Here is a 21,663-nt window from a genome sequence, read left to right as displayed (position 1 = left end):
TCCTGTGGGAGCAGCTACGGTGTCCTGCAAAGACTTTTTGGGGCTGCTCTGTATGAAGTCTGGAAAGCTGCATATCTCAGGCTTATCCAATGTTTCCCAGTCCATTGCAGACTTCACCTCCTTATCCAGTCCCCACCTTAAGAGGAAAGAACGGAGTGTCATGTGAGCGGAGCACAGATGTCAGCTGTCAGCTTGTCCAAGGAGGGAAGAGAGTCAGATGCTGCACTCTTGCCTGGGGCTTCCTCTGCCCTCAATGTCCTCCGTTCAGTTCTCGTGACTTTTCTCTATTTGAGAACACTTCTATTCCTTGCAAATTCTTGTGTCTCCTATAAAATAAAGCTACTTAGAAAATTAACAGACTTAAGAAATCAATGCTTTTCTTCCCTCACAAAGAAAGGAAAGTATTGACATCACCTGAAAGGAACTTCTAGAAGCTAAGATCAGGTCATGTACAGACGCGCAGTTTCCATTCAAGAAATGGTCTCTTGGAAGGACTCGGTTGGAATATCTATCAGTAGAGACTTGCTGGCTGCCACAGAATTAAAACTAAAAGGGAAAGAAGTAATGTTCTCCAACCAGTAGCAATTCAATTATTTCAGTAACACACACAACACACACACACACACACACACACACACACGCAAAACCAATTGCTAATGAAAATAAGTCATATCTTCATGTCCTCACTCTAAAAGAAACGAATCCATTCATTTCTAATGTGTCACACTGCCTAATGATGAAGCCAATAATAATAATGATAATGATAATAATAATAGTAATAATAAGCAACACATTTCCAGCGCTGTAAGAGCTTTACACGCACAATCTCATTTATTCTCTCAACATCCTAATGAGACACTCTCACTAATATCTAATTTTACAGATAAGGGAACTGAGGCAAAGAAAGTTTATGTAACTGGCTATACAGTTGGCCATTTCCAGCATTTGGAATCAGGCAGTTTAACTCTAGAGCAGGGACTTGAAGTAATTGTTGTGTACACTTCCTCACTGCTGTCTCTCTTCTATCCCCAAATCTTGATCGATGCCAACAAAGCCAAATATTTTCATAAGGGCAAAAAGTCACTCTATATGTAAAAATTTTATTTCAATTATAATATTCTTAAAACTACTTCCCAGGACATTTCTTAATCTTCTAAAAAATCCAATTACCATCTCATCTTGGAGCCGTCCAGGACTCTCCATTTTTTTTCAGTAGATAGCAGTCAACTGATTTCCATGCAACTCTACACACAGCATTGTAAACCCACTGTTATCAGGGCGGTTTGGGGAGGTGAAAGGGACCCGAGTCATGAATTAGAGGTGGTGGGATCAGGCAGTTGGATCCGTTTCAGCAAGTCTTTGATTGGGATGGTCAAATTCCAGGCATTTTTATCTCTTTTCAATGAAGCTTGCATTAGTTTTGCTTCATTTGTGCACATCACTCAGATAGATCGCAAAACCCTTTAAGCTCATTCCTTTTCCATTAGCTATTTTTGAACTCCAGCTGACTCCCTTCAGAATTGCTGTATTCAAGGAGTCTGGATTTGGGATCCCATCCTCAGTTTCAGCTCGCGTCCCACCTCCCTGTGCATAAGGAATGTCGACCCTGCTTGCACTGAAAAGTAGCACCGCTTCTTGGAAACCTAAGATGCCGCTCCTTTTCAGGCATTGGGAGAAAGAAATTCTTCTCCTCCAGTACTCACAAAACCACCAAACCCACAGCCGCAGGGTGGCCCCAGGACTTACCTTTCTTGTTGAGTGTGTGTGTTTGAGGCCCTGTGGTTTTTCAGTCGAGGAGACCACAGTCCAGTCATCCCGGGCACACGTTACATCTTCACCTCATTGCTGAAAGGCCTTTCTCAGAGAGTGAGGGGGCCTGAAATTCTAGATCTGCACTTGCATTTTTACTGTCATTGTTTAGAGAGCTTGGGAGGACTATACGTAGTAGTAATTGCAAGAAGGGTTTAAACAGATACACACGTGCCCAGTGCAATTGGAAGTACCGAACTGAAATAGTAACCATCCCAGATGCTAAGAAATTAAACCCATGCTACAAAATTCCCAGATGGAAGGACCAAGATCCACTTCCAAGATATACTGACCCCAACGCTAACGTAGGAAGAGCGGCGGGAAGAGGTGGAGGAGGAAAATAAAACATGAGGCCAGAGTCTGTAGCATAGCTCATTTTATTGTTTAAACAGTTTTTGCATAGGAAATATATCTGCTTCCAGTAATTGACTGCAGTATGAGCAGCTGCTAGCAGTATAGGCTGGATATAACAGTAACAATCACATTAAGTCAAGCTTGATTTACACCAGTTTAAAACTTGTGGCAATTGAGTTCATTTGTAACCCACAAAAAGTACCCAAAGAACATTATCCTCCAACCGGGCACAATAAAACCTTCGCTAACATTCTGGCCCAGTCTGGGGCTGATCCCAGAGGTCTGAATGCCAGAAATTAAGTAACTGTCATATAATACATCCTACTGCTAAAGGTTTGTTACACGGAGATTGTGCATGTGCCTCCTTTTTGAAAAAATTTAATTAAAATACAAGGTTCTGTATTTATGGCCCATGAGGACAAAAATGCCAAAAGTTTTAAAATGGATCAACCCTGGTGTGTAGCTAGCAAGCAATAACTGACTACTCGTCACCTACAGTTGTACTAAATGTATCTAAAGAAACACACAGTCCTACAAAAGTTGTTCTCAGAGAAATATCATTGAGGTGAGGGCACCTCTTCCCAGGATGCTAAAAGTTCTATATGATATAAGCACAAATTAACAGCTTGATGAAGACATAATCTAATGCAGCTTTGAGAAGCCTATGCCTGGGATGGAGTTACCCCTCACATTCTACAATGTTGTAGAGATTTTTTTTTTTTCCAAGAAAATGTCATTTGAAACATATTTACAACTGAACTCAACAGAGACTGTGAAATTGAACAGGCACTGCTCATTTGTTTGAGTTTTTTGGTAAACATTTTGCTGGTTTTTTTTTTTTTGTTTGTTTCTTTCTCGTTTTGCATCAACTTTTTTCAGTCCATGCAACTTCAATGCCCTCGATGAAGAATGCATAATAAGCCATACTTCTTAAAAAAAAAAAAAAAAAGACTTCCTTCTGCATAAAGAGATATATTTGCCACATCAGTCCCTGTAGCACAGTTTTCAAAACCATTCTGTCAAAAATACAGTAATACAAGACTGGCTTTAGTGTCACCAGCTCACACTGCCTTGTGTGTATGTAGGCCACCATTTGTTACTGGTACTGTATCATGCAATAAAAGTTATCAGAGGCTGGGGCTGGCGTGCTCGTAGGCTAGTGGCACTGAAGCGTTTTCACAATCTCAACAATTTGAATTGCAACACACAGATATTTCTAAAGAGTCTTAACTAGTGAACCCTTTTATTATTAAAAAAAAAAAAACTACTTACAACCATCGAAGAAAGAATTGCAACAACAAAAAAATGTAAAAATTGACCGTCTCCAACTTGTCCCCTTTGACTATATGAACAATGTCACCAACAGATCTGTGGCACGGACACAGTACAAAGAGTTGTCATGGCAATGAGTTTGGCTGATGCAAAGGTCATTGTGCAGGGTCAAAGGGCAAAAATCAGTGGTCCATGTTACCCCCCAACTGCAGTGCTCCACCCCACCCACACAATTTTTAAGGAATTAGAAAAAAACAGGGGAACTACCAGAAAGTGCAAAATATGAAGAAGGCAGCTTTCAGCTCCTTCAGCATGGAGTAGAACATTCAATTTTGAGCTTTTACAATTGGACTTGAATAGCCTGCACATTAAAAAAAAAAAAAAAGTTTTCAATAGAAACCCAATTTTTTAAAGTCCAGGAAGCATGCAGCTGGTTAATGTTAACCAAAGACCTTGACAGGAACATGTAAACTATATTGAATGTCATGCTTGGGGCCTATCTGCCAGCAATATTGTAGAGTTGTTTCATTAAAAATGAATACTGTACACTGAATATGGGATAACTTTCTGCAGCCTTCATCGTTTCACACGGTACATAGAGTTTGAATCTAGGTAAAGAACACATGTCCTGGTGTCACACCGCTGAAGATGTCCCTGTGCAATCTCTTTTGTTGAGTCCTTATGAAGCTACAAGTCACAAATCCAAGATTCTGCTCCCTGAGGACACGTTATGTGAGACATAGCACGGTTTTGTCATTTTCTGCCTATCCTGAATGCTCTGTGAAACAACCTTAAATACCATCACGTAACAATCACAAAAACTTTTGCTAAAGGCCGTATATACTAATAAAAAGACAGTGGTGCTTCCGACATTCTGAAATGCTCTGAAAACCAACTTTTCCAATACTAAATACAACAAAATAACCTTCATAAAATATAACTTTTCTCCATTTACACTTTTTTAAAGGATTAGTATCCTATGCTTTTCAAGCACAGGAATCTGTGAAATAACTCCTAACATGGACAGATTTTTTTTTTTTTTTTAATACATAACTTAAGAGCCTGGAGAGTTTTAACTCAAGTCCAGCCTCCAAACAAGGAATATTCTTGTTTACTTTAAAAATGGAAACAACATATAGTTCCATTATAATTGTTAAAAAGTTAGCTTTACAAACATGGGAATTTTAATTTAAAAAAAAATTCTTAACAAAACTATACAGTGTACAAATTACTGTCTACAAGGTAGGCGGTTCGTGAAGAAGACCTTTCGCTCTTCTTGCTACTCGCAGCTTCACAGATTCATTCACATATTTTTTTTTTAATGGAGCTGCCCACCTGAACATTACCCCATAACTATATTGCTATAATTAAGATTTTTGCCATGTCTTTATGTACAGTCTCCTTCACTGCCTTTTTCTTTTTTCTCCTTAGACAAGCCTCAAACGCTCATGTCACTCCAGAGGAAACACTTCAGAGGCACTGTGAGGGGTGGGCTGCAAAGCAACGCAGGGAAAGCTGAACAGTGCCGCGGAGCCGGGGCTGGAGACGCCACCCCCTACTGATGCCCTTGGGTGACCTTCACCATCCTGTAGCTCTGCAGTTCTGGGGAGGGGAGGGGCGTGCAAGACCTGCAAGAGGGGGGGCCCTTAGTCACAAGATACTTCCTGGTAAAAAGAGGAGGAGGCCAAAATGGATTTGAGATTATATAGAGAGTAGTATCTTTTTAAGAGTTTTATCTCAAAAAGAAAGGAGAAAAAAAAATGATTAAAAAAAAAAAAAAAGCAACACTTGAACTAGGCCTTTGTATTCAAGAGGCAGGCAGGAATACCCACAGTGTGTAACTTATTTAGCTAGAGCTGCTCATTCACTGGCAAAAAAAAAGAGAGTGAGCCTGCTCTTAAAAAAATACTGCGTGTCCTGTGAGGTTGATTTGTTCACCTACTAGGTTGAAGAGACATGAAGAGCTTGGCTGAGATGATCTGTTTTCCACCAGGGCAAGTCATCACAGAAATGACTGGACTTCCTTTTGAACTTGCGCTCCTGCTGTGCTTTTCAGCATTGGGGCTATCAAACTGAATGGGCTAATCAAACACAATTCTCAGGCCCATAAGCATTGTTCTAAAGTATTCATTATTAAATGATATGCTGTGAGAACAATAGACAGTTTATTTTATTAGGCCATGGCCTGGGGGAAGGGGGTCAGGGGGCTCCTCAGGGCAGCCCACCATGTGTCACTAATTCTAAACGATTTTCCCCCTAGTAATGAATTCCCTCAATGCGACTGGGTGGGGGGGTGGGCAGTGGGGCAGAGTAAAGTAGAACCAGCCTCCATTCACCCTCTAGCCCTCCGGGGAAATTAAATCCAATATATACTTGAGGTACCATCCCTTAAAAAAAAAACCCATCAGCATCTAATGGGCTTAATTCATCCACAGGAAAATTCATTTCTAAAAATTCTCTATTTCCCTTCTACTCTGGTTCTCCATTTAAAAAGGGCAGGTAAAATGAAAACTTAACAAGACTTATCATTTTTGTTCCTTAAAAATTGAACTTTGATTTTAATCTAGAAGTCCGAATACATTTAATAATAGCCCTCTGTTCAATCTCCTGGATATTAAAAAAAATTTCCAAGCGCACTACCATTGGTTTGAAGTAGTGAGTCACAGGTAAATCACAGACTAACATTCATGAAATGAAGAAATGGGGAAGAGAAGTGGTGGGGAAAGGATGTGGGAGCACCCCCTCCAGCAGGATGGCATATTTTAGAGGAGAAAGTATGCTCAGGTGTTAAAGCCCCAAAGTTGAAACATCTGCTAGATATACTTTTCAACGACTATCTTTGCTAACTATGAGACAGGCTCACTCTCCACTGGGGATCCGGAACTTTCAAGAAAAATGACCACCACCACCCCCCCCTTAAAAAAGATAAGACCGTTTGTTTTAAGCCAAGTCTGCCTCCAGGTGAATTGGTTGTGTTTGCTTGCTCTTACTCTGTCGCTATGAAAAGCAGAAAGGAGTTCCGCTTGCACCCCAGGTGGGGAGTTTGAGAGGGAAACCTGTGAAGTTGAAGTTTCTCACAGTAGGCAGAACAGTCGCTGTGCAGCCCAGGCCCATCTCAGGGTGCACTGCTTCACAGCTACACTGTAAAGTGTTAAAAATCCTCCCACCCACCCCAGAATATATATATATGTATATTAAAAAAAAATCCCCTGTCCATCTCTCAGTACACAAAAGGACCTCATCACACTGCAAAAATAGCAGTACCCACTTTGGTCAATTAAAACAAACAAACAAAAAAAAAAGCATACATTATTTTTTTTTTTAAATCTGTGTACTTACCTATAATAACCAATACAGCTAAAAGCACTACCTACATAGGCAAAACTTGGTATTGCATAATTCGTATAAATTTGAAATCCCTCCCCCCCCCAAATATTAATTGGAAGATGAAAAACATGAAAGGTTAATAGAAAAAACACCAAAATACTGAAAATATTGCTGGTCGATTACAATTTTTAAGCGGCAACTATACACAGCCATGATATGCTTTATAAATGTGAGATAAAGGTATAACTGTCTAAAAAATCCATGATGTCACACATTTTTCTTCGTCTGGAGTACAAAATATTTTGTCATAAAAATGGTAAAGATTTAAAATGATAATAAATGCAGCAAAACAAGTGTAGTGATGTCACTTTTTTGTGTTTTTTTGTTTTTTGTTTTTTAGATTTCAAGGCAAGGCACGTCATGTGGACATTATATCTTCGTGCAAATTAGGATTACTGGAAAGAGTATTTTTAATTAAAATTTTAAGAGACATAGAGGCAAAAATGTGTCTGCCCATGCACACCACAGATCTGTCAATACAAGAAATTTGTTGAACAAGGCTAATGTCTGAAAGCACCATGCAAGTATTCAGCACCCTGATTACATTTGTTTTCTCAAGAGTGCATTTTTATATCCTACACCCTGGCGTTCCCAGTTTGTAAACTGTAAGCTTTACCCTTGTGACATGGATTTGCCTGCCTCTTTGTCTCTAGAATGCAGATTTTATAGAACCTTTTGTACACCCTATGGGTTCTTGATGCAACCAGTAATTTTAAATAAATAAATTCTACCTCCAAGGAGGCTGCAGCTAAACCAACATAAGTGCTGTGTTTTCATTAATTTTTTTTTTCCTCAAGCACATGATTTGTCTTGATTTAATGCCTTTTTACTGCCCTCAAAAACTGAGGGGAAAATAAATTCGTTCAAAATTATTTTAAATTCTTTTTAATCCCCTCAATTTAGAGTCCAAGGGCTGAAGGACTTATAATCATGATTCCCCTTTAGATATAAATTTATAAATTGCACTTGCCTCTGTTAAGTGTTTCTTTTGTGGGGAAACTATTATATTAATTTTTACTGTTGCATGCAGAGATAACACTTCACCTACATAGAGGCATTTCTTCCATAGAGCCTTTGTGTTCAAACTGTTTTTTTTTTTCCTTTTTTCTTTTTCTTTTTTTTTTCTTTTTTTCTTTTTTTTTTTTCTTTTTTTTAAGATTTCAAACTGGGTTACACACTGGAAAAGGCTGGGTTAAGGGCCAAAATTTAATAAATCTGTACTGATAACTAAAGGCTACAGAGATTTCATATATATTTTTTTTAACTTTTAGAAATCAGAGTGCTTATAAAATGGCTGGATCATGGCTCTGTCACCCAGCACTTCTGATGCCGCCTCCTAGCCTTCGTTGGTGAGATAACCAGGAATAGTGATTCCATGCGTAAACAACAAGAATACTAAACCAATAAAACTAGCTTATCATGCAAATATTAAGGCATCTAGAAAGTCAGTTAAAATATATTGTCATAGAGACAGAACATCTATTTCCCAGCGGACTTCATGTAACAAAGGCTACTTTGCAGGGGCTGCGATCTACCATCAGTGAAATATCATCGACCCTTTTTATGTCATTACAGTTTCAACCTTAAGGGAATTAGTGATTGTAAGTGCTGCGATTGCTGGTCTATTATCTTCTTTCTTCAGTTTCTTTCCTTTCTCCCTTTTTGTTTGTTTTGTTTTGTCCAGTCTTCTCTTTTCCTTTTTTTTTTTTTTAAATTTCTTAAACTAGTGTTGTATTTCATTTTTCCCTCAGTTGCTCGTTTCTGCTTGAAGGAAAGGTTCTCCGATTATGTTCAAACCGTAATTTTGGACATTTGCCGGTAGGATGGGTGTCCTATTTGATACTTGGAAAGGAACCAAGCTAGCCCAGGTACCAGGACTGTTGGCAGGAGAGGGGCAGGAGGGAGGGAAGAGAAAAAGAAAAAATACAACGTTACTCTATAACAATATTAGAAATATAAATTCCATAGGCATCAAATTACTACAATAACTTTTTTCCAAATTGCAGTTTAATGTGAGATACATGTGCTAAATTATAAACATTATACATATATAAGCTACATGGTCTATTTCTTTCACGGATGGTAAGACTAATTGTGAAAAAAACTCAAGTAAGACTCATCCACAGTTGTTAAACTCTGATTGAGGATACTCTTCCTAAAATACTTGGTCTACTTTGTTGTAAATATAATATGATTTTTTGTCAAAAAAAGAAAAAAAGAGAAAGAAAAGAGCAAATCTACAACAGTGCCAACATACTTTGCATGCAATATTCTGATCTTGTTTTAATTCACCAGCAATTGTGATGTATTTCAATTTTTCACCTGCCTATCGGTTGAATAAAATTGAAAGCCATAATGAAAGAGATTTTTTTTTCCCCTCACAATAAGAGAAAATACATTTTTCAGGAAGGCCAGTGCATAATGTGTAGTTGGAAGCCGACACCAGCCGCCAGGGCATCCCCTGTCCCTCCGCATCAAGTCATGTCTCCACATCCCAGCTGCTCTGAGTTTGGGAGTCTGGAGAGTGGCCTGGGAGAAGCCCCACAGGGAGGGAGTAAGCAGAGGAGAGGCTTGCCCCTCTCCAACCAACTCTAATTTCACCGATGTTGTATTTGGGGCTGTATAAAACAAAAAATGTTCAAAAAACAGTTCTCTAACTGCTACTGGCATAATCTCTCATTAAACAAGTATCATATAGAGGAAAATAACACGACACCTACATGTCACAAAACAACCCCATAACATACATTCTGGGTATACCTAATCAGATGCATTGTTTGTTTCAACATTCAACTAGGAACTAATGTCAGCTAAGTAACAGATGCATAAATAATCATGAACCAAGAAAACATCCAACTGACAATTCCATACCCAGTTTTGTCATCGTCTGGCATGGAAACACAACTTCAATGTTTCAAATTTAATTTATCCTTTAAATTTAATTTATATCCTTTTCTTTACTTTTGGAGCCATGAGGTGAGATGGATTCTACTATGGTAGGTAGCTATCAAGCTAGACATCCTCATTTTTTCATATTTAAATTCCAAAGGTACAAAAACCTTTATGGAATATTACCTTGAAGGAACAATTTTCCTACCTACTCCCTCCACCCCTCAAAAAGAAAAAGCTTGGGGGAAAAAAAAAAAAAAGAACTTGATATGTAACTTTTTACTCTCATGACACTTTTTATCAAATAAAGAGGCTTATTATTACATGTCTAGGTACATATTTCTGAGTTAATATTTTAACAGAAAAATATTGACAATGACCTTTTATGCTCAAGGGATTTTGTGATTAGAGGATGAGATCCATAATAACAAAGTCCATTTCTCTTTCTGTTCTCCATCTAATATGGTACCTGGTACATGGTAAGTGCTCAGTAAATTTTTGGATTAACAGGCAAATCAATTAAATATTCCAAATCACACCCAACTATATATTTTTTAAAAGTGTTGCTCATAATCACATAATTTCATGAGTACATTTCAATTTGGCCCCCTATAATAAGAAAATAGGCATCTCTGAACTTAAAATTAGAGATGTTTAGCATTAACAAAAATTAACTATGCAGGAAAAATCATATAATACTTGAAACAAAAAATTCAACTAGGGCTTCCCTGGTGGCGCAGAGGTTGAGAGTCTGCCTGCCAATGCAGGGAACACGGGTTCGATCCCTGGTCTGGGAGGATCCCACATGCCGCGGAGCAACTGGGCCCGTGAGCCACAATTACTGAGCCTGCGCGTCTGGAGCCTGTGCTCTGCAACAAGAGCGGCCGCGATAGTGAGAGGCCCGCGCACCGCGATGAAGAGTGGCCCCCACTTGCCACAACTAGAGAGAAAGCCCTCGAAAAGAAACGAAGACCCAACACAGCCATAAATAAATAAATTAATTAATTAAATTAAAAAAAATTCAAATAAAAAGATATGTCATTATACGATAAAAAAACATAATTCTATAGAATAAAAAGTTGTTATTGAAACTTTTTCTAAGAGACTTAACTGTTTTCACATAGTTCTCTCTTCCCACACACATCTTCAACAATTATTTCTGCATTTTGCACCACTGATTGGGCCACTGATTGGGAAGAGTGTTACATGATGCATCATGAAACATTTTCCCTCCACTGCCCTACTGCACTTGATTACATAGTACTACTATAGCACTACCTCATATCATAATTATCTGTATCTATGATTATCTTACTTACTGAAAGGTAAGATCTCTAAAGAAAATGACCTTATCTTATCAATCCTTATTGCTGGCCATAGGTGATGCTAATTATTTCTCAACAAATAAATGACAAAAACGGATCTCCATTATTTTTAACATAAAGCAGGAAGCATGTATGAAAAACAAAAAGACTAGCTCAAATTGATAATCCTTGACAGTAAAAGAAAATGTCAACGACAAGTAAATAACTTTGCAAAATTAACGAGTCCCAAATTAAATGGGCTCTAGGAAGTCATTTAGAAGCTGCATATTTTAGGAAAATAAAGTGTATTTTAATGCTTGAAAATAGGTGTGACTCCTTAAATGGAGAAGTCTACTGATTAATGGCAGAAAAGACAGGAATTCAGCGTTTATTTTGCAATAGCTTTCTTACTCAGTTCTTTAGAAGAGACATGTATTGTTAGTCTACGGAAAATCCTTGATAAAAATACATAGATGCTAGTGACGAACAGGACTCTTGCCGCAGAAGAGCTAACAAATTCAATTTAGATGTTTATTTAAACCTTTCAAACCTCCCATGCTACATTATGACCACGTCAAAATTGCAGTGTGTGATATATTTGTCAATACTGTTTATGAACCTTTGGGGGGAAATAAATCTCAGATATTAACACTATGCAGACCCCACATATGAGTTTACAAGCCTCTTATTGCCAATTTGGAGGTTAAATACAGAACTGTAAGGCATAGACATTTTTTAGAGCTTTTTGGTAGTCCCGTTGAAAACAATCTGGTAAAACTAATTCAAAGATTATGATAACAGTGCAAAGAAAAATGTTTAACCAAACAAAATAACTGAGATCATTTAATTTCTAAAAGACAATGCCTCAAATCTCATAGTTTTTCAGGTAAAAATTTAACAGTGCTTTTTACATATCAACTCCCTCTCCTTAAGTCAATGTCAATGATTGCCAGTATGGATAAAATAAACACACTTTCATATTTATGTACATATACAACTAGTTACATGTAAAATGCTTAATCATTTTAATTTCTAATAGAATGAAAATTATATGGATAACCTTATGTTCAATCCAATAATCTGTGTCTCTGTCTATTAAGAGATGAGAGTCTCTCAATTGAAAGATTTGAAAATATTCAAAGCCAAATTAAGCTACTTCAGCAATATATCTTCAAGCACTCATTTACTTGGTCTTCATTACATTTTCCATTGCCAAATCACCTTTTTTTTTTTTTTTAAGGCAAACAGAAGATGAGCATGACTGAAAGTTGAAAGCACATCTTTAAAAAATATATACCTGCCATACTAGTAAAAAGAGAAAAGAATACAAGTACTTTGTGGAAAATCAGGCACAAAAAAAAGCCCCAAATATTTTGACAATACTTTAACACAAAGCAGAATTCACCCTAGTGACTTCTACTCTATGTATGCTCTAAGTATATAATGAGATATTTCATTAAAAATAAAATAAATAAAAGTTAAATAAAAATTACAGAAAAAATTAATACATCTGATATCATGGATCATAGTTTCATATGATTCTGATCAAATGTATGATGTGGCTGTCCCCCGCCCCCCCCCCAAAGGAAAGAAGCAAACAAACAAATTACTTTGACCTTAAGATGCATTAATGGTAGGTGATGGTACGGCTTTATTTTATACTGATCAGACTATCTTGGAAGCATTGTGTTTCTTCTAGGCATCGCTCTTCAAGAGAAACAAACTCTATGGCATCTCTTTGGTGAAGAAACTCACCAAATCGTGTCATTTGAGGAACATTAAACAGAAACAGGGAAGACATGATAGTTGAGTTGAAAAGAAACATAGACTTGTTCCATATGGTTCAGGTAGACAGAATTAGCATAAAGGCAGAAACTTCCAGAAGATACCATGCTGAGGGCCTACTATGAACAAGGTACTATCTTGGGTGTTTTACATATGCTATGTCACTTAATTTTCTCAATGAACTCTTGAAATTGCCATCATTATCCCCTTTTCACAGATGAGAAAGTTGAGGCTTAAACTCATCCATAGTTACCCACCTAGATCTCAGATATGAATCAGTTCTGATTCTCATGGCCATTTAACTATTATACTGCTTCCCTGGGAAGTTAGACATTGACCAAACATTCAAAAGAACTTTTGAACAGAGTTTTCTGAAGGCAAAATGTATTTGCTTCAGGAGACGATGAATTTCCCATGCCCCACACAGCTGGCTAGTGCTGCAGCAGACTTGTGCACAGAATATGTGATCGGTCTGGGTGATCTAGCAAATCTGAAATTTGATATCTATCTCCTTTGAAAACAAAGCTAGTTGGGAGTGACGTTATGGTGAGGATTAAGGAGGAAGAAGATACCTCCTTCTTTTTAAAAATGATACACTATTTATATATTTCTTATCTGGGACAAATTGGATAAAATGGCTAGTCTTTGCATCTACAAGGAGTATAAAGAGACTCTGTACCTTTCAAAGAAAGAAAGTGAGAAAACTCCTCTGGACAAGTCAACATTTGACTTGGTTGTGCTTTATAAAAATTATGCATTCTGTGACTGTGTATTCTAGACCAAAAAGGGTTGGGTCCTTAGCTTTTAACTTGGTACCCACACAAGAACCATGGCGTACCAAATAAACATATATGGAGTCATAAGTTTAGTAAAGAACCAAAGTCAAAGGCTTCCTTCAACTATTTGTCTTGAAATAAAAGCTAATTGAAGAATGGCAAAATTCATTTATTACTAGTCTGTGTGCATCTGATAATGGGTTGGGCAACCCATTTGTCAAACATTTTACGAAATGTCAAAGTATCCAGTGTACTAATACTTTTCAGGGGAATAATCATATCACCCATTCAGATTTTACATACTGATTTAATCATAAGACTACCATATTTGCTTTAAAGATAGTAAGTACTCTTTTAAGAAGCTTAAAAAAATATTATGGGAATGAAGCACCAAGAATTGTATACATTCATACATACCTCAACTGTACCAGTAGCCACATTACTTATAGATAGCAATAAAAATAAGCAATGGCCCAGAAAGCATGGAAAATAAATAAAATAAATACCTTAATTTAAAAGCAGGATTTGCCCTTAATTCCACTGCACCTGTTTCAAATACCCCCAAGAAGGAAAGTTTATTATTTCCTTGGCTAAACATTTCTAATTTTGTTACTATAATATTAAAACACAGGTGTTAGTATCTCTCCCAAAATGCACAATAAACAATTTTCCCTATTAATAGCTAAAATCTGCCTGGAAAAACCAATCAAGGGCAGGCTAATTAAGTATTAAGTTAGAAACCATGCTATCCTGGATGTGTGCATTTGGACTGGCAGCTTATTTCAATATAACACAAATGCTGCAGACTGTGTCTTATGAAAAAATGCTCCATCAGACCAGGGGAAGGAATATATGGGTGGTATTTAAGTACCCATATATTTAGGAATTATTACATAAATTATTATATATAAAGAATATATCTAAGAATTCATTAATGTATTAGAACAAAGAAAATGGTACTTATTAAATATACTAGTTGCTAGCACTTACCTAGTGTGTGCATTTGCCAGGCATTGATCTACGTGCTGGACCTACTTTAAAGCTTTCAATCCTCATAATACACTTATTAGAAAAGTACCATTATTATTCTGACTTTACAGATGAGGAAACTGAAGCTGGGAAGTTGTGTCTTGCCCAACCCCTGCTGCTGTTAGATTGTAGAAGCCAGGATTTGAAATCTAGCAGTGTGGTTCTAAAACCTACATTCTTACCCACTACACTTCACCTAATTTCCCTCTTCTGTGAAATACACTACTTATATTACTAAGCAAGAATTCATATTATCCTTGAATTATACAAGAGATTCTATGAATTGAGGTCCAAATCATTTAGGCACACTGAAATTCCCAAAGAATGTAACTTTTGAGTCCAAATTTCAACACAAATACCTGTATTTTACTTATCCAATTCCAGATTCTTTTCAGCTGAAGGCAATATTTACCTTTTTTGCTGTACATACAGATGTAGCTGTATGTCAGTAACTTGCTTGTTGCGTTCCACTTCTGATGCAGCTAGACTATAAGTGAAAGTGCTTTACACAGGTCTTGGGTTTCTTCAATTTATTTCCCCCATTTTTTAAGTATCATTATTGCCATCGGAATGATCCTATTTGCATGCAAGATGATTTCTAATGATTATTACTATTTGTAATAATCTGTATTGGAAAGCTCCCTGGCCGGCTCTTACCTGAACTGCAAAGTACTCTTGTGGGCTCTCTGAGAAACACCAAATATCATAAACTGCAGGTGTCGCAATGGAATTATTCTAACTGCAAGCAACAGCACTTCATAGTAATGAAAGAGAAACATATCTGTTTCTTAACTAAGTAGGTAAATAGTCTGCTTTATTGCTGCTCCATGGGGACCAAAGATTTTGAAAATAACATATCAAATCGGTAGGCCATCAAAGCTCATTAATTTATATTCAGTTGTTTCAGGTGGGTTTTGTTATCAGGGCATGCTGGATTGCATGTTAACTATACTATGCGTGAGTACTAGCATTTTCTAAATAAACTAATGGCATATGCCAGTGAAATATGTCATGCAATGAAAAGCACAGGGCAAGAAGAGCCCTTATGTACCGCACCACTGTGGCTAAATACCTAATGTGTCCATTACAATGTCTGTACTCTTTTAGTGAACAGCCCTTACAAAATCCTAGAAGACCGTTCAACAAGGCAACCTATATACTTGAAAGGAATAAAAACTTATTTCCTTAAAATGTTTACTTTAGACATAAGTAGGAAAAATACTCTTCCCCTAAACAGGCCAAATTTTAAAAAAACCCTAAAAACTATGTTCCATATTTTTCATGTTTTAGAACTGAAAATGGAAGATAGAGATTTACTATGAAGATGACTAATTGTAAATAAATTACAGTACACGGACGCATATGTACCTAACAAGCTATGTAGCTGTGGGAGGTTTTAGTCAATTAACAATATAGAATTATGAGGCTCAAAGTAGTGATTTGATCTCCTCCCACAGACTGCACCAGAGCCGAGAATGCTACGTGTGGATTTCCATCCTCTTTCTCTAGTCTGTATTCCTTTCTATCCTCGGGCTCCTTTTCAGTGCTATTGTTACAAGTGCTACAGCTCCCCTTATTAGCATATGTGAGTCTTCAACAGCAGACAAAATTCCCTACAAAAATAGTGCTTCCAAATAGTGCCTTTCACTAGAGAAAATCAGCCAAGGCATACTAAATTAAATAGAAATGTAAGTTTTATACAAAAGCAAAATGTGATTCTTTCCCAAATGATTTTCATTGAAAAGCAAAAATCAGTGTTATTTGCACAATTTCACCTCTAAAGGACAGAACTTTTTTGTATCAGAATTCCTAAGCATAAAATCAAAAATGATTCAGGAACCGAACATGTTTTTATGTTATGCCTGCTACTCTGTTCACATGTGCAAAAAAAACCTTCTTTCTCATAAAACAAAAATTAACAAAGGAGAGAATAATTGTAACTGTCTGCAATTTCTGAATATTCAAAATTTGTGTTCTTCAATTTCTTGAACTTTTTCTCCTTTTGTAATTTGTTATTACGTTTATTATCATGTTTACTCATTCGTATGCTTTGTTATCTCAGTAAATATGACTGAAAATTCACTATATACCTCCTAACAGCACTAGCAAACATGAGAATCAAAAAAGTAAGTTACTAAAGGGTGCGTTGGCCACTGACAGAGCTGATTTCTCAGGGAACGAATACATAGGTAAATATGGTACTTTGCATGAAACATCTTCAAATAAAGTAGGTGTTTAATATACTTCTTTCATTGCAAAGGGTTAATCAGCAAGGTTTACATTTGGGAATTTTCGGCGTCATGCTCCTCCCTCTCCCGCAGTACAGCCAAAAATCATCTGACAGGAAACGTAAGATTAAGTTTGTCCTACCTAAGCGAACAAAGAGTGCTCTGAACAGGCCACCGGTTTACTGCAGAGCGGGAACTTTTCTAATCCTGCTGGAATCTGCAGTGCTGCTCAGAAAATATCGCGGAAAAAGTTGTTTTCTTTCCTCTAACATCTTGTCTCTGGGTCATCCCATTTTGGTCACACTGCAGATCCTGCTGCTTCTCCCATAAAGGTTAACTTAAAGCTCCAAACATAATCATGTGGAAAATGGACATTATTGATTCCTATGGTCCATTGTTCCCCTATCCTAAGTCCCTGAAGTTCAAGTTCAATCTGGAATTACATCATGTCTGGTTTCTCCTGGTTACCAGACGGCTTGAGACGTGACCACGGCTACAGAAAAAACAAACAGCCTTCTTCACGCTTCGGCTCCCCTATCGATTCAAACGTAAACTTTTTTTCTTTCTCTCAAGTATGCTTCAAGTATGGAGCATGGTTAATTTAGAGATTAAGTTCCAAATTAGATTATCTAATGGCATCTTAATGGATTGCTGACCCATTTCCTGTGGGATGGCAGCATGCAAGTCTGGCTGGAATACAATTAATTTCTTAGGAAGTCTTCTGAAGAGTTTCCTAGATAAAAAGGAAACGCTGTGTTGTGCAAATCTTTCTTTACAAACGGAGAAAGTTAGGCAAAACTGCAACAAATCCCAATGTATTTTTCAACAGCCAGATTACAGATACTGCGTGTGTGTAAACACCAGATCAAGATCATTTTTAAGAACGATCACATTAAAATTTTTGATTTCATAACAGGTGCAAATAATTTTTATGAAAATGGAGAAGTAATTCTTTTAAATAGAATATCCAAGTACAAAGAACAACACTAGTTAGCAGCCCTGGTTCCCAAACAATGGTCATGTGCAATTTTGGCTTTTGCAACTCCCCTCCTTGAACGGGATTCTTCCATTCATCTACCTTATCAGCATTTCTATCAGAGTCCCAGAGTGGTTCTAGGGGCCCAGAATGGTGTGTAAAAAGTTGAACATTTTGAACACACTTTAGAGCTGACAGCTGAAAAGGAAATTCAGCACTCTGAGAATAAAGCTCCCCCCAGGAACTCCAGGAACAACCCAGCTGTTGTACTGTAGTTATGTGTCAAGATAACAAACTGAAAGCAGGAAGTGCTAACCTAGTGAATTCGTAGGGATGGTCTAGGTATAATGTTGAAATACAAGTTAACTATTAGCATTACGTAAAGCCAGGACACATATTACCCTTATCATACATGTGCCACATGTATACACACACATATGCACACACATGTGCACATGTGTATATGCATGTACATACATACACCATTATGCATACACAGTACACATATACATATATTTACATACAAACATAGTTTGCAACACAATATTGAAAACTATCTTGTTTAAATATTCATTCTTGAGTCGCTGAGGACATATATTTTACAAAGAAAATTTTATGGACAAAGCAGTGAAAATGGTACATGGTTGAGGACAGGGTTATGCAAACAGGCTTAGATGTATGAAATGAACGCTATTACTCCTTCCTTTTTGCCCTCCTTCTCCTGACCAACCAGATCCAAATAATCTTTACTGGCTGCTAAATTTCTCCTGGGAAATCAAGCAACTCTCTAGAATTGCAGTAATAAACGACAATTTCTTACAAAAACATGTGTAAAGTAACTACAGAATGAAGTATTCAACTCATAGAAAGGAACTGCTAACACGTGTAACATGGAAAATAGCTGATAAAAGTCTCTTCGGTGCCATTCAATTATGGCATCAGCAGAAACACAAAAATCCCTCCAATTATTTCAGTAAAATCTTCATTTATTCATTATTTCAGAGGCTGAGCAAATGGTTTGTGTAAACATATCCTTCAGTAACACACACATGTTTATTTTAGCCATCTGAAGGCTGCTGCTATGTTTATAGAAGCCATCAGACACATACAGCCGCTCACTTGTGGCTTTGCCTTTTCTTGAAAGGGGTGAAGGGGGAGAAGAGGGAATGAAACAATAAATCCAGTTTCTCTTTTGCATAAAGCACTACCTCCAACGTTTTTAAATAACTTCTGTTTATATTATTCTTGGATTGTCCTTTGGCTTTCTTGTTCATTCAATTATATTGCTCTTTCATATTTGCTAGTACAAGCTATGTTCTGGCTATAGTTTCAAGAAAGAAAGGCAGTTAGGGAGTTCACTGCTGTATTTGTTTATACCCACATAACTCACATATGTAACAGTGTAATTTGTCCACATTGGAGGACACAGCACAGACACAACAGCACCCTTACGAACAACATAAGCAACTCATCATCACCTATTACCCGGCTAAGAGCTGAGCCCCTCCAGCCTCAAGCAGAAGTGAGCCCTCCACCAAGGGGTTTCACTCTGGGTTGACTGCAGTACCTGACCTTTGGGTTAGAAAAAAACTCACATTTTCAAGACGCAAGCAACACACACACACACACACACACACACACACACACACACACACACACACAAATGGCTCACAAAATTCTAAGGTCAAAACAACAGAACACCTTCAGGGTTGCAACTTAGTAAGTCTGTGAAAACTTTGCAACAGAGTCAGCTTTGGTTCCAAAGAGAATGTTTATACATTGGGGGTGGGGGACACGTGGAGAGGGAGGAGGCTGGAGGAAGTCTTCCAGTTTTGATTAAACTCACGCAGCTCCCTCGGCACTGCCATTTTCAGCCCTGAAGAAGGAGCTGCTTTGACATGGAAACACCTCTACAGAAGGATGGGCACAAAGCAGAAAAGGGGGCGACCATGGACAAGTGATTATACGAAGAAGGTAACAGCAGCAAACAACAATCAAAACAAAGCAAAACCAAAACACCTTTCTTTGCTTTGTCCTTTGCTACTACAAAGTCTCCAGGGATTGCCTTTTGTTCAAAACAAAAAGCAACAACCACAACAAAAATAACCTGATATTGTCTTTATTCCATTAGGACAAAGGCAAATGATTTAATTCTCTGGTTCAATAGATAGACATTTCTCATGTATTTTTAATTTATTCAGATCATTCTAAAGTTGTAGCAGTGCCCTGAAGATTTCAGATGTCTGTTATCTGCCTTAAAAGTAGTAGTGTTACAGACATTTGTGATTTCTTTTTTCAATATCTTTTCTAGGAAAAAAAAAAACTATTGAGTTTCATAAATAACTATAAGGCACACACTATAAACCATGAATAAATTATGAATATGTTATGCCACAGACATGACCTATTTGTATGATCAAATATGGACTCCACGTGTGCCTATTTTTGATAAGTATAACAAAGCAAAGCAAATTCCTGTCGCATTTGAGCACATTTACTCTGAACTGTATGATACTTGGATTTTAAGAACGGTGAGGGTCTGTATCAGTCACAGTGTGTCTGGCACTGCCCACCACAGAGATTCAATAAATACCTGTTGAATGTATGAACGTGATGCCTGCCGTTATCAGTTATGTGCCCTCCGAATCATGATAAAAAGGGAAGAAACAAACCAAAAGCTACCTTCGTCAAGCTTTTTGAAGCACTAAGGCCATTCTACATATCATGATCTGCTAATCCAAAAAAATTATTTTTGAGAGAGAAAATAAAAGAAATCTTAACTACATGAATTCCAATTTTTTTTTCTGATTATGACCTGAAACTGATGACCACACCACTTTTTCACCAAGAAGGTGATTTGTAAGATGAACAATGCTCTCCTAAGAACTGAGTTTAGTCGTCATATTAATTCACTCCAATACCTGTGTTCTGTGGTGATTCACTGCCCACTCACCTTTTCCTTTTGGGGATAACAATTTTTGAGTTGAAACATCACTAGGAACTAGGTACAGTTATAGTTTAAGCCTTCAATATTTTATATCCTTATTTCACTTTAATGTACTTTAGCAATACTACCCAATTTTAGATAAGTAAATGTCAATCAGTAATCCACAGATTTGGAAGTTCACACAGCTATAGCCACATTTAAAAACACAAGTTCTTTCCATCTGACTTGCAATTTTTTCTAAATATGTTAAGGCTTGTATGTAGAAATGGGCCGTTTAGCCAACCAACAGAGCACGGAATATAAGGATAAATAAAATTGGATCCAAACATTGTGTTATCAAGTCGAATCAAATTAAATTTTAAAATACTTACTAATAAAGATTATTTAAATAAATAGTTTATCTTCTTTCATTGAGTTTATCTTCTTTTTTGTAAGCATATATTGTATTTTTTCCAAATGGAGGAATAATATAAGCTTCATGGAAAAAAATCAAAATAGGTAAAAACGTACACATTTTAAAGCGGATGTTATACTAATCTTTATAAAGAGGAAAAGTCATATGGTATTCATTTCAGGTAGTGAATTAATAAAAAGTCAACAAGCTTTTAAAACAGAATCCAACTAATTTTCTTAATTTTTACCTGAGAAAAAAGTGGGCATTTTATTAATTTCATTCTTTGAAACTCTACTCTTCAGCAGTTTCTATGAAGCATACGGAGATGGGCAGCACTTTTACAACTGATACCCAAGTATGTACTTTTAACACAGGGATGCTTAGTAAAGAGGATGACAATCATAACACAGTTGGAAAATTATGTTGGCTCTACTTTTGTTGAACTCCTTTTGGGATTACCTCACTCTCTTCTGTAAATTTTTATCTCATTACATAAGATTATACCATGAATTT

The 21,663-nt window shown here is 37.0% G+C and overlaps 1 protein-coding gene across 14 annotated transcripts in view; it reads right to left on the bottom strand.

The window, feature by feature from the left end:
- Nucleotides 1–2,167: 2,167 nt before the first annotated feature.
- NFIB (nuclear factor I B) overlaps nt 2,168–21,663 on the bottom strand; it is a 446,931-nt gene continuing 427,435 nt past the window's right edge. For 10 of the 14 annotated variants that reach the window (XM_007176758.3, XM_057548177.1, XM_057548182.1 and 7 more), the window contains one exon: nt 2,168–8,699. In XM_007176758.3, coding sequence (XP_007176820.2) covers nt 8,570–8,699 — 130 coding nt within the window. In that variant the 3' untranslated portion in view covers nt 2,168–8,569. Of the gene's footprint in view, nt 8,700–14,082; nt 14,123–21,663 lie in introns of all 14 variants that reach the window. The other 4 variants (XM_057548179.1, XM_057548181.1, XM_057548183.1 and 1 more) reach the window with 2 other exon arrangements.

Source organism: Balaenoptera acutorostrata, chromosome 6, assembly GCF_949987535.1.
Source record: "Balaenoptera acutorostrata chromosome 6, mBalAcu1.1, whole genome shotgun sequence".
NCBI lineage: Eukaryota > Metazoa > Chordata > Mammalia > Artiodactyla > Balaenopteridae > Balaenoptera > Balaenoptera acutorostrata.
This window is presented reverse-complemented; position numbering and strand designations above follow the sequence as displayed.